At 41.6% G+C, this 17004-nt stretch overlaps 1 protein-coding gene and 1 pseudogene across 1 annotated transcript in view; both read left to right on the top strand.

The window, feature by feature from the left end:
• HSF5 (heat shock transcription factor 5) overlaps nucleotides 1-17004 on the top strand; it is a 65041-nt gene that overhangs the window by 741 nt on the left and 47296 nt on the right. Inside the window, exon 2 of the mRNA XM_030923700.1 lies at nucleotides 8145-8519. Within this exon, the coding sequence (XP_030779560.1) occupies nucleotides 8145-8519 (375 nt within the window). The remainder of the gene's footprint in view (nucleotides 1-8144; nucleotides 8520-17004) is intronic.
• Nucleotides 11186-12564, top strand: LOC104668441 (annotated as a pseudogene).

Genomic DNA, 17004 nt, shown 5'->3' on the forward strand with positions numbered 1-17004 from the left:
CTGTGCTCCCAGAGACTGAAGGTCCCACCACTGCCACCGCCACCATTCTCGGCACCAGCACGGTGGCCACCGGCCCTCCCCTGGAGGGTCCATAAGCATTCAGCCCCTTCTGAGCCCACTGGCAGCAAAAGGGACCTCTGCCTCTTAGGCTCCCTACTACTTGTCCCCGGTTTGAACCCCAGGAGTTACCTGGTTGTAAGCCTCCGTTTACCTTCCTGAGACTCACACTGTCCACTGTAAACATGTAGACTGAAGAGTCCTTCGTTGAAACATTGGGTCTGGAAGAAACACAGAAGGGGCTCCTTTGCTCCCGTGGGAAGCAGAGTGGAGTCACCCTACATTAAGGCGGGACGGAACAAAATCATAGTCAAGAGAACTTAAAACATTACTGTTGGGCATGGTGGCTCACGCCTGTAATCCCAGCACTTTGGGAGGCCGAGGCGGGTGGATCACGAGGTCAGGAGTTCGAGACTGGCCTGACCAACAGGGTGAAACCTCATCTCTACTAAAAATACAAAAATTAGCCGGGCGTGGTGGTGGCGCACGCCTGTAATCCCAGCTACTCAGAAGGCTGAGGCAGGAGAATCGCTTGAACCCAGGAGGCAGAGGTTGCAGTGAGCCGAGATAGTGCCACTGCACTCCAGTCTGAGCAACAGAGCAAGACTCCGTCTCAAAAAAAAAAAAAAAAAAAAAAGAACTTAGAACATTACAATAGTAGCCAAGGGAAAGTTTTGGAAAAGGTGCCTGCAGTGGAAATTTGCCCTTGAAGAGGGCTGCCACCTTCCACCTATTGGCAGATCTAAGAAATCTTAGAAGAAATGTTCAGACAATCATCAGATTTAGAGTTCTGGGTGATGTGTAGAATGGTAGACATTGTTTATATACCTTAAGATCAAAAATACGATACATCATGGCTGACAAGATATAGTTCCTATGTAGAATGAATTAGCTCCACATTTCTTTCATTGTAGCGAATTAGAGCTTGATGCTTCCTTAAAGGGTTATGATTAGACAAACATAAGGCAAAAATGGTTTTCTTTACGGCTGTCAAGTTTTAGTTTAAAAAGAATTTTAGAAAGCTCACATTTACAGACTTTGAAGTTTTCTCTATTGGCTACAATCTTTCAGTATTGAAAAAACTTTTTGGTGTACCTCTGTATTTAGTAAAAGTTCAGAAACCCTCTGTGATAGTGAATTATTTATTTTTTATTATTTGTTTTTTTTTTAGAGATAGAGTTTTGCTCTTGTCACCCAGGCTGGAGTGCAATGGCGCAATCTCGGCTCACCACAACCTCCGCATCTCAGGTTCAAGCGATTCTCATTCCTCAGCCTCCTGAGTAGCTGGGAATACAGGCACGCGCCACCATGCCTGGCTAATTTATATATTTTTAGTAGACAGGGTTTGACCACGTTGGCCAGGCTGGTCTTGAACTCCTGACCTCAGGTGATCCGCCTGCCTCAGCCTCCCAAAGTGCTGGGATTACAGGCCTGAGCCACTGCACCCCGCCTATTTTATTTTTTGAGATGAAGTCTCACTCTGTTGCCCAGGCTGGCGTGCAATGGCAAGATCTCGTCTCACTGCAACCTCTGCCTCCCGGGTTCAAGTGATTCTCCTGCCTCAGCCTCCAGAGTAGCTGGGATTCTACAGGTGCCTGCCACCACATCTGGCTAATTTTTGTATTGTTAGTAAAGATGGGGTTTTACTATGTTGGCCAGGCTGGTTTTGAACTCCTGACCTCAGGTGATCTGCCTGCCTCGGCCTCCCAAAGTGCTGAGATTACAGGTGTGAGCCACTGCACATGGCCAAATTATTTTATAGACTTGATTTTTTTTTTTTTTTTTTTTTGAGATAGGGTCTCACTCTGTCCCCCAGGCTGGAGTGCAGTGGCAAGATCTTGGCTCACTGCAACCTCCACCTCTCAGGCTCAAGGGATCCTCCCACCTCAGCCTCCCGAGTAGCTGGGACTATAGGTGTGGCCACCACACCCAGCTAATTTTTTGTATTTTTGGTAGATACAGGGTTTCACTCTGTTTCCCAGGCTGGTCTGGAACTCCTGGGCTCAAGTGATCTGCCCACCTTGGCCTCTGGAAGTACTGGGATTACAGGCGTGAGCACCACCGCGCCAGGCCTGTAGACTTGATTTTTTGATGCTCTTCCCCCTCTTCCAGGAAGGCAAGGGTGGCGATATTCCATTTCTCTGTTTAAAGAGTCCATGATGTGAAGCAGTATACCAAGAAACCAACAGGATATAATAATAATTCATTCTTTACCTTCAACTAGGAGAGTAATAAAAACACTTTCAGCATGTTAACATGGATTTACTATAAAGTAAATGTAATCCCATGGGGCCGGGCATGGTGGCTCATGCCTGTAATCCCAGCACTTTGGGAGGCCGAGGCGGGTGAATCACGAGGTCAAGAGATTGAGACCATCCTGGCCAACATGGTAAAACCCTGTATCTATTAAAATATAAAAATTTGCTGGGTGTGGTGGCGGGTGCCTGTAGTCCCAGCTACTCGGGAGGCTGAGGCAGGAGAATCACTTGAACCCGGGAGGCGGAGGTTGCAGTGAGCCAAGATCATGCCATTCCCCTCCAGCCTGGGTGACAGAGCAAGACACCGTCTCAAAAGAAAAAAAGAAATCTGGGTTATTTTTGAGTTAATGAAAAGTTTAAATATACAAATAAAATAACACTATGTTCAACTTAACCTTCTCCCAGGGTTACGAATGACAACAGTACTTGGTTCATTTGGAATTTAGAAGATAAGGAACTAGGTTATGTGTCCACTGTGGAGTTTAGAAGATAATGGATTAGGTTAAAATTCCAACAATAAGTTGAAAAAACAGCAGTGGCATAAGAATGTCCTAAAGGAATATTAGCGCACTTCCATGTGATGGCCATTGATTTTGGTAGGGAATGGTAAGGGGCAAGGCAATGGAAACAATACCATGGCATACATTTGGTAGAATCTCTGACATGGATTTTTTTTTTTTTTTTTTTTCAGGTTGCATGTCTGGTGGGCATAAGGAGAAAAGACTAGAAAATGTGTTTTTTGGGAGAAATGGGATAACCACTTCAAACAAAGAAACATACATACATACGCACACACATAAAAACCAACACTTGCTCTTTTCTCTGATCTTTTTCCCTCAACTATCTTACACCCAGTTATATTTTAAGGATAGAGTCCATTTTAATTGAAGAAATTCAGGGCCATCTGGAATCTGATTTTATTCACTTATAGTTCAGTTGGTCAGCATTTAAAGATTACTGTTTGTTGAAAAACATACATTCATGGTGTTTCAGTATAGATTATATGTCAATCCATGTATAACTAAGTTATTGTTTTGATGTCTTTCCTGTTTGGTGTTTTTTGTTTGTTTGTTTGTTTGTTTTCCTTACCATTCTACCTGTTGGTGTGTGCAGAAGGTATGTCAGGTGTGGACTGTCTATACCATAGGTTTGGTTCACCAGGGAATTGTGTTACTGGTTCAGGTGGAATGTAATTCTGCTATAAGTTCAAGCATACTAGAACTTGAATAATTGAACAGAGCTGTTCAAGAATACAACTTTGTTTTGTTCTCATTCCATGTTCTAAGTCCTTGGCTCTTCTATTTTTCCTCATCTCATTTTTCTTCTTCTCGAATCTTGCCTTGGTTGTGTGCCTGACTACACTGCTACTGCTTAGTCTCCATTTTTTCTGTGTTCTATTTCTGTGTATGGGTTGAATACTTCTCTCTCTATAATAGAATCCTCTGTTTTAGGACCTAGTTCTTTTATTTAGAGCCACTGAACCAACTGTACTGTTCACCTTCCAAGAGTCTACTTGATAAGAAACGTGAGATTGCATGTTTTTCCTTTGTGCACTTTTGTTATTTTGTTTTTAGGAACAGTTTATTTTACGATATTTGTTAAAATATTCTAAACTAAGTAACAGGTCTGAGAAATGGATAACCTGTTTTTGCCTGGGGATACCATGCTCTCAAGAGGCAAGTTTTTGGATTCTTTCCTGGGAATTGATTAACTCAGATGGACTTCCATAAAAGAAATAGAATTTTTTTTTTTTTTTTTTGAGACGGAGTTTCGCTCTCTGTCGCCCAGGCTGGAGTGCAGTGGCCGGATCTCAGCTCACTGCAAGCTCCGCCTCCCGGGTTCACGCCATTCTCCTGCCTCAGCCTCCCAAGTAGCTGGGACCACAGGCGCCCGCCACCTGGCCCGGCTAGTTTTTTGTATTTTTTAGTAGAGACGGGGTTTCACAAGGTTAGCCAGGATGGTCTCGATCTTCTTACCTCGTGATCCGCCCGTCTCGGCCTCCCAAAGTGCTGGGATTACAGGCTTGAGCCACTGCGCCCGGCCTAAGAAATAGAATTTTTAAGAACACAATTTCATCCTGCCCTCTATTTCCAGAATTCTGGATTAAAACTTTGCCAATATATCTTAAAGCTATTTTGAGGACATATAGGTGATGTAATGTTGATCTGAATTGACCACTATGAGGTAACCCTTAACAGAAGAATAAATAAGGGCTGAACATGTCTTGGTTCTTTATTTTAAAAAACAGACTTAAAAGAATGCCCGTCTAATCTTGACTGTGTTCTAATTTTAACAGCATCTAAAATAGTTAATTGGCCAACACTCCAAGTTTATCATAATAGAAGTAGACAGATATAAAACAATTTGAGGTCGAGAATTCTTTAATTAGCTGCTGAAGTTATTGACAGCCTGAAAATTCACCAACAGTTTATCCCCAAAGAGGGCAGAGCTGTTGTACTCTGTAGGCAGTATGTAGTGTTGGCATGTGAGCATCCCAGGAGAAATCAAGCAATGGGTAGTTTTGGACATGGAGAAACACCTCTTGTGAAGAGCAAAAAAAAAAAAAGAGGCGTTGTCAGTGGTGGGTTCAAAGTGTGTGTACCTGCGGAATTGGTAGTCAAGCAGCATAAAAACTGTTTTATGCTTCTTTTTTTTTTTTTTTTTTTTTTTTTTTTTAAGACAGAGTCTCCCTCTCTCACCAAGGCTGGAGTTCAATGGCATGAACATGGCTCACTGCAGCCTTGACCTCCCAGGATCAAGTCATCCTCCCACCTCAGTCTCCTAGCTGGGATTGTTGGGGCATGCCACCACACCTGGCTGATTTTTTTATTTTTTGTAAAGACAGGATCTCACCTTTTTTTTTCTTTTTTCTTTCTTTTATTTTCTTTCTTTCTTTTTTTTTTTTTTGAATTGGAGTCTTGCTGTGTTGCCCAGGCTGGAGTGCAGTGGCGCAATCTTGGCGCACTGCAACCTCCGCCTCCCGGGTTCAAGCTATTCTCCTTCGTTAGCCTCCCGAGTAGCTGGGACTACAAGGTGTGCGCCACCATGCCCAGCTAATTTTTGTATTTTTAGTAGAGACGGGGTTTCTCCATGTTAGTCAGGCTGGTCTCAAACTCTTAACCTCAAGTGATCTGCCTTCCTCAGCCTCCCAAAATGCTGGTATTACAAGCATGAGCCACCATACCTGGCCAGGATCTCACCATTTTGCCTGTGCTGGTCTGAAATTCCTGAGCTCAAGCAATCCTCCCACCTTGGCCTCCCAAAGTGCTGGGGTTAGAAGGATGAGACAGGGTTAGAAAAAATAGACAGGGTCTATTTTTTGTACTTTAAAGGAAGAAAGGAAAAATAGTTTTTAAGAGATCTGTCATTTGAATACATTTAATCTTCTGAAGTAGGATTTTTTTCCCCGCATTAGATAAAGCCTCTTGATTTCCAGGGCTCCAGAATTTGTGTTGTTCATATGTATGTATTTTTTTCTTTTTGGCATTAATGCTTTATTTACTTGTTTAAGTATTTATTTTTAAGAGACAGGATCTCACTCCGTCACCCAGGCTGGAGTGCAGTGTCAGGAGCATAGTTCACTGTAACCTTGAACTCCTGGACTCAATAATGCTTTATTGTCTTTTTTTAAAACAGGGTCTCACTATGTCACCCAGGCTAGAGTACAGTGGCTCAATCTCAGCTCACTGCAATCTCCACCTCCTTGGTTCAAGCGATTCTCCTGCCTCAGCTTCCCAAGTAGCTGGGATTACAGGCATACACCACCATGCCTAGCTAATTTTTGTATATTTTGTAGAGATAGGGTTTCACTATGTTGCTCAGGCTGGTCTCGAACTCCTGGACTCAAGTGATCTGCCTGCCTCAGCCTCCCAAAGTGCTGGGATTACAGGCATGAGCCACCATGGCTGGCCTGCTTTATTCTTTAAAGGAAATTAAACCACAGAAATAGAATGACAGATTTGCAACTTGTTGAATGGGTTTACAATCTAATTATTTGGAAAAGCAGATATTTGAGTGTCAACTTTCAACGTGTAGTTTAATACTTGAGTAGCACATAATAGGTTTTCCCTCTGTTTTACAGATTAGCTTAATAAACTGAAAGGAACTTGTGAATCAGTCACATGATTTAATGCAAAACTTTCCTTAGGAATAAATTAGGCTAGCTTTGTTTATGTTCAAGAATCATAATGTATAGTTCTGCACCATTTATATTCTCTTGTCCTTCATTACATACTGTTGCCCTTTCTCTCTCTTCCTTATCTCCATTTTTTATTCCTTTTTACATTGCTAATGAAGAGAAGACAAGTATCAGAATCTCTGGGCCTGGATTTGTGGATTTTTAACATACTCTTCAGGTGATTCAGATGTAAACCAATGTTTGAGAGCCACTGACATCTGGGAAAGGATACTACTGGAAAGACTCTGAAGAAAGAAAAATCATGGAAAATGATTGATTTAAGGAATGAAAGAGGAAACTAAGTCAAACTTTTCAAGCGTGACTTTTCTACAAAGATGATCATTTTTAAAAATTTGAAAGGGAGGGCAAGACATGGTGGCTCATGCCTGTAATCCCAGCACTTTGGGAGGCAAAGGCAGGAGGATTGCTTGAGCCCAGGGGTTCAAGACCAGCCTGGGCAACATAGGGAGGCTCCTGCCTACAAAACAAATTTAGCCGGGTGTGGTGGTGCATGTGTGAACTCCAGCTATTCAGGAGGTTGAGATGAGAGGATTGCTTGAGCCCAGGAGTTCGAGGCTGCAATGAGCCATGTTCACACCACTGCACTCTAGCCTGAGCAACAAAGCAAGAGTCTAAGGAAAAAAAAGAATAAAACATTGATGCCAAAAATAAACACATACACACAACACAAATTCTGGAGCCCTGAAATCAAGAGGTCTTTAGTAGGGGGAAAAAATCCTACTTCAGGAGATTGAATGTATTCAAATGATAGGCCTCTTAAAAATTATTTTTCTTTTTTTCCTTTGAAGTACAAAAAACAGGCCAGGTACAGTGGCTCGTTTCTGTAATCCTAGCACATTGGGAGGCCAAGGCAGGAGGATCGCTTGAACCCAGGAGTTCCAGACCACCCTGGGAACGTGGCAAGACCTTGTCTCTACAAAAAGTAAAATAAACAGTGCTTGGTGGTGTGCACCTATAGTTCCAGCTACTCAGGAGGCTGAAATGGGAGGATTGCTTGAGCCTGGAAGTTTGAGGCTAGAGTGAGCCGAGATCACATCACTGCACTGCAGCCTGGGCGACAGAGTGAGATCCGGTTGGTTGGTTGGTTGGTAGGTAGGTAGGTAGGTAGGTAGGTAGGTAGGTAGGTAGATAGATAGCAAAGAAGGTTACATTTTTTTAAATCTTGTTATATGTTCCATACCCATTTCTTTTATTTTTTGGTGGAGAGCTTATTTTTATGCCTATTATTAATGTTACAAAATTGTTTGAAAGACTGAATGGAAAACTTTTAGGAAGTAGCTTACACGTTAGAAAAATCTGGGTCAGGCAAATAAAGCGAAAGGTAAGATGGCTAAATCAAGTATAAAAGGCTTTTAATGTTGAATATGTGATTTAACATTTGATTTAATGTTAGAATTTAGGCACTTTATCTTTTATGACTATTACACTGAGAAAACAAAGGTTTATTCGATTCTTCTTTCGGCATTATATGTCTCATATTCTTGATTCTGAATTTGTTTTTACCAAAACTAAACTTCTGTTGTGTTAAAAATTGCTGATAGGTGAAGAGTAGTATATTTTATGACCTTTGGTTTACTATGTCTGGTGGTGTAATGCAAAATTAGTAAATATGCTCTTCCTCTTTTATGCAGGACCACTGGCTGTAGGACAATTTCACCGGTCATTTCGGCGAGATAGTTTGTCTCCTTACTCCTACGTATCAACTCCATCCCATGACCACAGTACTTTCCCTCTGAAAGGTTTAGATCGGACCCCAGTTCCTCACAGGATATGGCAGAACTCCCTTGGAATGCACCCTGGACAAGTGGAGACATCTCCCACATTTTCAGATAAAGGGGTTCCATTTCCTGTACTCCAGAGGTTTCCAGCTGAGGTTACCTATACGCTGCAACCCAGCACCACATCTGTCCATGTTCAACAAGGTCCTCAAACAATGGTCAGCTCCTCCCAAAAATACAGTAACTACACACCCTCAGCACAGTACTCGCAAGCCTACTATCCAACAGGTATGATAAATTCAGGTTCATGGCCTTCTATTTAAGGTTGTTTATAATGAGCATATATATATTTTAAATGCATTTTATTGTCTCTGCTTTAACACAAACAGTAGGAATATGCATCTAAGAAATGGCAAAGATTTCTTAGCAGGAGGTATTTTTAAACAATATATAAAATTTCATTGTGTTTTTAAGGGTTGTGAAAATTTTGTTGGGTGTATAAAGGTGTGTATTGTTAGTGAAACTTGTATACTCAAAATGTGTCCTAGTTATGAAATTAAGACTTAGTACCCCAAGGGCGGATGTGGTGGCCCATGCCTGTAATCCCAGCACTTTGGGAATGTGAGGTGGGTGGATCATTTCAGGTCGAGTTCGAGACCAGACTAGCCAACATGGTGAAACCCCAACTCTACTAAAAATACAAAAATTAGCCAGGCACGGTGGCAGTCACCTGTAATCCCAGGTACTCAGAAGGCTGAGGCAAGAAAATTGCTTGAACCTGGGAGGTGGAAGTTGCAGTGAGCGGAGATCACGCCACAGCATTCCACCCTGGACGACAGAGAGACCGTCTTAAAAACAAAAAAACAAAAAACAAAAAACCTTAGTACCCCAGAACTTTATTTTAACTCTGTCCCTGGTGCCGCAGTTTTTTTTTTTTTTAATATGTCTATTATATATTTAATATGGTTTAATCGTAAAGTGAGATTACCTCATAATGAAATCATTTATTATCTCAGTAATGATATTTAATAAAAAAACATACTCTCTGAACATTAAATTCTTTAGTAAAAACCTGGTGAACAGTGGGATCTCCGCAGTGTTATTCCTAGGCAGCTAAGAACTGGGGAGTAGCAGAGAGAAGGAGAAACCTGACAATGACAACTGACCTGGAACTCAACCAAGGGCATTGAGAACATGCTGGTAGATCCCAAGCCACTAATTGGGAACTTAGTGGGGGAAAAAAAGTTATGTTTTTTTTCCTTTCTTTTCTTTTCTTTTCTTTTTTTTTTTGAGATGGAGTTTCACTCTTGTTGCCCAGACTGGAGTGCAATGGCACAATCGTGGCTCACTGCAACCTCCGCCTCCCAGGTTCAAGCAATTCTCCTGCCTCAGCCTCCTGAGTAGCTGGGATTACAGGCATGCGCCACCACCACGCCCAGCTAATTTTTTGTATTTTTAGTAGAAATGAGATCTCACCATGTTGGAAGGGCTGGTCTCGAACTCCTGACCTCAGGTGATCCACCCGCCTTGGCCTCCCAAAGTGCTGGGATTACGGGAGTGAGCCACCCTGCCTGGCCATTTTTTTTCTTTTTTAATAGAAAACGTTTTGCAATATAATCTTACCGTTTCACTCAAATGTATTTTCTTCTTTTTTTTTTTGAGACAGAGTCTCACTCTGTTGTCAGGCTGGAATGCAGTAGTGCAATCTCGGCTCACTGCAACTTCCACCTCCTGGGTTCAAGTGATTCTTCTGCCTCAGCCTCCCAAGTAGCTGGGACTACAGGCGCCTGCCACCATGGCCGGCTAATTTTTTTTTTTTTTAGTAGAGATAGGGTTTCACCATGTTGGCCAGGCTGGTCTTGAACTCTGACCTCGTGATCCACCCACCTCGGCCTCCCAAAGTGCTGGGATTACAGGTGTGAGCCACTGCACCTGGCCTCAAATGTATTTTCAATTTTGCAAAAACACGATAGCAGTGGCATGTATTTCATCATGTGGTATGCTTTTTACACAATGATGAAATGAGGCAATAGAAATAAGACAAGGGTCAAAGCTTTAAGAAAAGACCAGAAAGAGAAGAAAGGGGGCATTCCAGAAAAGACCAGAAAGAGAAGAAAGGGGGCATTCCTTACCCTGTGAATTAATAATCTAAGATCTTTTTTTTTTTTTTTTTTTTTTTTCTGAGACGGAGTCTCGCTCTGTCGCCCAGGCTGGAGTGCAGTGGCCAGATCTCAGCTCACTGCAAGCTCCACCTCCCGGGTTCACGCCATTCTCCTGCCTCAGCCTCCCGAGTAGCTGGGACTACAGGCGCCCGCCACCTCGCCCGGCTAATTTTTTGTATTTTTTTTTAGTAGAGACAGGGTTTCACCGTGTTAGCCAGGATGGTCTCGATCTGCTGACCTCGTGATCCGCCCGTCTCGGCCTCCCAAAGTGCTGGGATTACAGGCTTGAGCCACTGCGCCCAGCCATAATCTAAGATCTTTAATTTTTTCAGTTATGTAAATCTGGAAGCAATTTCTGGAAGTCTTTTGTTAGACCATTTCTCCCAGGTGGCACTAAAGGGAAAGCTAAAATATTTTTTCATTTTAAATATTTTTTCAAAAACATATTTACTTAAAGTAGAAGAAATGTAAATTAGAAAAGGGAATGGAGTGGCCGGGCCCGGTGGCTCACGCCTGTAATCCCAGCACTTTGGGAGGCTGAGGTGGGCGGATCACGAAGTCAGGAGATCGGGACCATCCTGGCTAACACGGTGAAACCCCGTCTCTACTAAAAATACAAAAAAATGAGCCGGGCGTGGTGGCAGCACCCGTAGTCCCAGCTACTAGGGAGGATGAGGCAGAAGAATGGCGTGAACCCGGGAGGCGGAGCTTGCAGTGAGCCGAGATCGCGCCACTGCACTCCAGCCTGGGCAATAGAGCAAGACTCCGTCTCAAAAAAAGAAAAAAAAGGGAATGGCGTAATTTGTTGCCATTTAAAAATTATAAATCTAGGCCTGGCGTACATTTAATCCTAGCGCTTTGGGAGGCCGAGGCGGATGGTTCACGAGGTCAGGAGTTCGAGACCAGGCTGGCCAACATAGTGAAACCCCGTCTCTACCAAAAAAATTACAAAAATTGGCCGGGCATGGTGGCGGCTGCCTGTAATCCCAGCTACTCGGGAGGATGAGGCAGGAGAATCACTCGAACCCGGGAGGCAGAGGTTGTGGTGAGCCAAGATGGCGCCATTGCACTCCAGCGTGGGCGACAGAGCGGGACTCCGTTTCAAAAAAAAAAAAAAAATTATAAATCTGGGCGAGGGAGGCTATCCACTGCCGCCGCATCCCCTCCGCGAGCAGGAGCCCGGACCGGGTCCCGCTTGCAGCCCTAGCCGGTACCTTGTAGTCAGGCCGCGAGGGCAGCGCTGGGAGGAGGCGGCTGGACCCAGCGAGCGCCCGCGCGTGTGCCGTGAGGGGGAAGCCGCCTGCCAGTCCCCTTCGCCTTCCCTTCCCCCGCCCCCACCTTCCAACCGCGCCACATCGGCATCCGCTGCCAAAGTCAGTAGAAAGGAGCTCAACTCCAGCCACTACAGGGCCGACGAGACCTCAGGAAAACAGCAAGAAGCAATTGAACACATTGATGAAATCCAAAATGAAACAAACAGACTTAATGAACAAGCCAGTGAGGAGATTTTGAAAGCAGAACAGAAATGTAACAAACTCCGCTAACCATTTTTTTCAGAAGAGATCAGAATTGATCACCAAAATCCCACATTTTTGGATAACAACATTTATCAACCATCCACAGGTGTCTGCACTGCTTGGGGAGGAGGAAGAAGCGGCACTGCATTATTTGAGCAGAGTTGAAGTGACAGAATTTGAATATATTTAATCAGGTTACAGAATAGATTTTTATTTTGATCAAAATCCTTACTTTGAAAATAAAGTTCTGTCCAAAGAATTTCATCTGAATGAGAGTGGTGATCCATCTTTAAAGTCCACTGCAATCAAATGGAAATCTGGAAAGGATTTGACAAAGCGTTCAAGTCAAACGCAGAATAAAGCCGGCAGGAAGAAGCAGCATGAGGAACCAGGGAGCTTCTTTACCTAGTTTACTGACCATTCTGATGCAGGTGCTGATGAGTTAGGAGAGGTCATCAAAGATGATATTTGGCCAAACCCATTACAGTACTACTTGGTTCCCGATGTGGATGACGAAGAAGGAGAAGATGATGATAATGATGAAGAGGAGGACGGATTAGAAGATATTGATTAGAAGGGGATGAGAAGGAAAATGAAGAAGATGAAAATGATGATGAAGGGGAGGAAGGAGAGAAGGGTGAAGAAGATGACTAATAGAACACTGATGGATTCCGACCTTCCTTTTTAAAAATTTTCTCCAGTCCCTGGGAGCAAGTTGCAGGGTTTTTTTGTTTTGTTTTTCGTTTGTTGTTTGTTTTCCTCTTGTGCTCAGTCGCCCTGTTCTTGAGATCTCTTTTCTCTGTATCATGGTTCTCACCTTATTTGGGGGAAGTACCTTGAGCAGAATACAGTGGGAAAAGAGTCTCTACCCCTTTCTGTTCGAAATTCATTTTTATCCCTTCCTGTCTGAACAAAAACTGTATGGAATCAACACCGCTGAGCTCTGTTGAAAAAAAGAAAAACCTGCTCCCTTGTCTCTGCTGGAAGCTGGAAGGTGTGAGGCCCCTTGTGTGGGCAGTGCCCAGAATTCTAGCTTTTTTACTCCTTTCTCTGTATATTCAGCTCAGAGAGTACACTGTATCTCTGTGTGAATATGGACATTTAGCATTTACCAACATGTATCTGTCTACTTTCTCTTGTTTAAAAAAACAAAAACAGAAAACAAAACCTTAAAAAAATGGGTTTATAGAAGGTCAGCACAGGGTGGGTTTGAGATGTTTGGGTGGGTTAAGTGGGCATTTTGACAACATGGCTTCTCCTTTTGCATGTTTAATTGTGATATTTGACAGACATCCTTTGCAGTTTAAGATGACACTTTTTAAAATAAATTCTCTCCTAATGATGACTTGAGCCCTGCCACTCAATGGAAGAATCAGCAAAGCCTGTAGGATCTTATTTGAAATTGACATTCTCTATTGTAATTTTTTTCCTGTTTATTTTTAAATTTTATTTTTGTTTCACTGGAAAGGAAAGATGAGGCTCAGTTTTTAAAGGTTAAAAGTGGACAAGTTGCTTTGTTACAATAAAACTAAATGTGTACACACAAAACAAAGTTATAAATATGGTGACTGTAATAGTACTCACTATTTTCTAGCTGTATTACTATCCAACTGTATACTTGTATCATTGGCTTATTGCACCTAAATATAGCAGTGAAAGGGATTATTTTCCCAAAATGCTTTAATGATATTAAAATCATCTAGACTGGGTTTTACAGATTTTCAGAGCTGTTACTCTTTTGGTGAATGGAGTTGAAAAAAAAAAGGAGGGAATTACATGAAGTAAGGATGATTTTGCACTTTTGATCGTTTTGCCTATTAGAAATGAAAAAAAAATTTTTTTACCATGTTACATAGAAAATGGTTAAGGCCTAATTTTTCCCCCCATATTTGCCCAGCTACTTCTTTGAAGAACCAAAATATCTGTACAATCTTTGAAAACAAGATGGCAAGGTATGGTGGCTGACACCTGTAATCCCAGCAACTTGGGAGGCTGAGGTGGAGGATTGCTTGAGCCTAGGAGTTTGACGCTGCAGTGAGCCATGATTGTGCCACTGCATTCCAGCCTGGAAAATGTATTCCAAGTTTCAAGCAATCCTCATGGAAACTACTAGCTCTAAATTTTATGAGAAGTACTCATATATTATTCACTAAAGCCACTACAAATATTATAGTTAATATTCATTATAGAACTGCTATTTGTTAAATTATTATAATTTTGGACATGCTGTTTTTAAAATATTTTATTTTAGCTTGATGTAAATTATAAATTGGGAGTTGTCTCCAAGTGTTTAAGGTAAGAATTAGGAAGGAGGCATTAAAAAAAGAGCAAGTAAGTGTCACTGATATTTTTATAGTATACAGTATATAGATAACTTTGTGTTAGCTGAATTTTTGTTTTGTCTTCTTTAATAGGGATAATTGAAATGACTGTAAAGTTTCTGAGATTATGAGAATAAGAAATTTCATGATGACTTCTAGTACATAATGTAGGCAAAACTGCTTTAAACATTGTGAAGTACTTTATAAATGAAAAGGTTTATTATTAAATACGAAAAACTTGCAATGGAAAAGAAAGTGCCATAAAAATACCCTACAAGTGCTTAATTCCTCCAAATTATGGGTGAAGGAAATAAAAAGTAGTGAACAATTTAACCAATATTTAGTGAGTACTTATTTATGAAGAGTATTACAAATGACTTTACCAAAATTAAATAGCGTATCATTCTCATGAGGCAGGTGGATTAGTTAAGGCCAGGAGTTCCAGAACAGTCTGGCCAACATGGTGAAACCCAGTCTCTACTAAAAATAGAAAAATTAGCTGGGTGTGGTGGCAACACCTATAGTCCCAGCTACTTGGGGGTTGAGGTGGGAAGATTGCTTGAGTTCAGGAGGTTGAGGCTGCAGTGAGCTATGATTGTGCCTTTGCACTCCAGCCTGGCCAACAGAGCAAGACCTTGTCTCAAAAAAAAAAAAATAAATATATATATATATATATATATATGTATAAATAAACTTGGATCTGGTCCTCAGATAGTATAACCAGTAAATGTTGAATTTTATAACATTTCATAAATTATTAATTTCTCTAGTAAAGTCAAACACTGCAACTAAAAAGTTGCCATCAGACTAACTCATAAAATGACTCATTGGAATCATTTTTTTTCTTTCTCACATTAGAAGCAGACTGGAGTCATTTTTTATGTTTGTTGTTCCTCCCTTTAAGTGTCAGTTTTCCATTCTTACCACTTCTTCAAAGGCAACATTTTGTAGATCTAACATTAGTTGACTCTTTTTATTCTTGCCTTATCTAGAATTCAGTTTTTCCTCTGATGTTATTTTTGGTCTACAACTGTGATTTAATTTTCCTCTTTTATGAAAATCTTCATTTTAAACCTTTTAATTTTACTTGTTCTCCACTATATAGTTGAACATACATCATCTTTATATATAGAATCCTATATTGAGAATTGTTTTTCTTTATTTTACTTGTTCTCCACTATATATTTGAACATACATCATCTTTATATATAGAATCCTATATTGAGAATTGTTTTTCTTTAACGCTGAATAGACTCAAAATCAACTTTGCCTTTTTTTCAAAGTTTTAAACTCAAGGCAATGATTAGTAAATTTGTAGCTGCCCTTCATCTCTTTTTTTATGTAACACGTATTTATGTAGTAATCACTATGACCAGGCACTGTTCTTAGTACTCTTTAAATATTCACTCATTTAATCCTTAAAATACTCTTATAAAGTAGTGTAATTATCCTCATTTTATAGATGAGGAAACTGAGGCACAGCTAGGAAGCTGTGGGTCTGACTCAAGAGTCTGTTCTTTTGGCCACTGTGCTCGCCTGCCTGCCTGCCTGTCTGCCTGCCTCTCATGAAGAGGGTCTTTTGTTTTTTAGCTTTGTTTTTCTTCTGAGACAATTTTTGTCTGGTATATCTCTTCCTCAGAGTTAGTTCTTCCCAGATAGGGTGGACAACAGCAATTGGTAGGGGAATCTACCTTTGTATGCTGCTGGTGGCATTGTGATTGCTCTGGGTTATTGACTCACCCTGTCCAAGCAGAGAGAATGTACTTCAATTGCTAGAGTGGGAGGTTCAGTCTGGGGGCTCTGGGGAGTGGGGCTGCCTCTAACTCATTTCTGTATCCCCCTACACCTAGCATAGTGCTTGCTGTAATGGGCCCTAAGTACATAATTTATTGAGTGGAATGAACTAGTTCTAGTCCCAGCTTTGCAGTTAATCATTGGATATGAACTTCAGTGGATTATATCATGTTATGTGGCCTCAATTTCCCTTTCTATAAAGTGGCCATAATAGTTTGAGTGAGGAATTAAATAAATTGATATATGTGAATTGACTTTGTAAAATTTAAACACTATTTACATGTAAAGGATCAAGTGTTTTAAAAGCTGTGCTTAATTTTATTTTTATTATTTTTTAAGAGACAAGGTCTCACTTTCTCACCAGACTGGAGTGCAGTGATCATAGCTCACTGCAGCCTGAACTCCTGGGCTCAAGCTATCCTCCCACTTCGGCTTCCCAAGTAGCTAGGACTACAGGCACACACCACTACGCCCAGCTAATTAAAACACATTTTTTTTTTTGGTACAGCTAGGGTCTTGCTCTGTTGCCCAGACTGGTCTCAAGCTCTTGGCCTCAAGTGATCCCGCTGCTTAGCCTCCTGAGTTGCTGGGATTACAGGCCTGAGCTACTGTACCTGTCCAACAGTTGTCTTTTAAATGGTCCTAGAAGGCTGGGTATGGTGGCTCAAGCCTGTACTTCCAGCACTTTGGGAGGCCGAGGCAGACAGGATCACTGGAGGTCAGGGGTTTGAGACCAGCCTGGCCAATGTGGTGAAACCCCATCTCTACTAAAAATACAAAAAATATTAGCCAGGCATGGTGGCACACACCTGTAGTCCCAGCTACTTGGGAGGCTGAGGCAGGACAATCACTTGAACCTGGGAGACTGAGGCTGCAGTGAGCCGAGATTGCGCCACTGCACTCTAGCCTGGGCAACGGATCAAGACCCTGTCTCAAAAAAGTAAATAAGCCTAGATATTAACACTTTAAAGGCTAAATA

Source organism: Rhinopithecus roxellana, chromosome 19 (genome assembly GCF_007565055.1).
Source record: "Rhinopithecus roxellana isolate Shanxi Qingling chromosome 19, ASM756505v1, whole genome shotgun sequence".
NCBI classification, from domain to species: Eukaryota; Metazoa; Chordata; class Mammalia; order Primates; family Cercopithecidae; genus Rhinopithecus; species Rhinopithecus roxellana.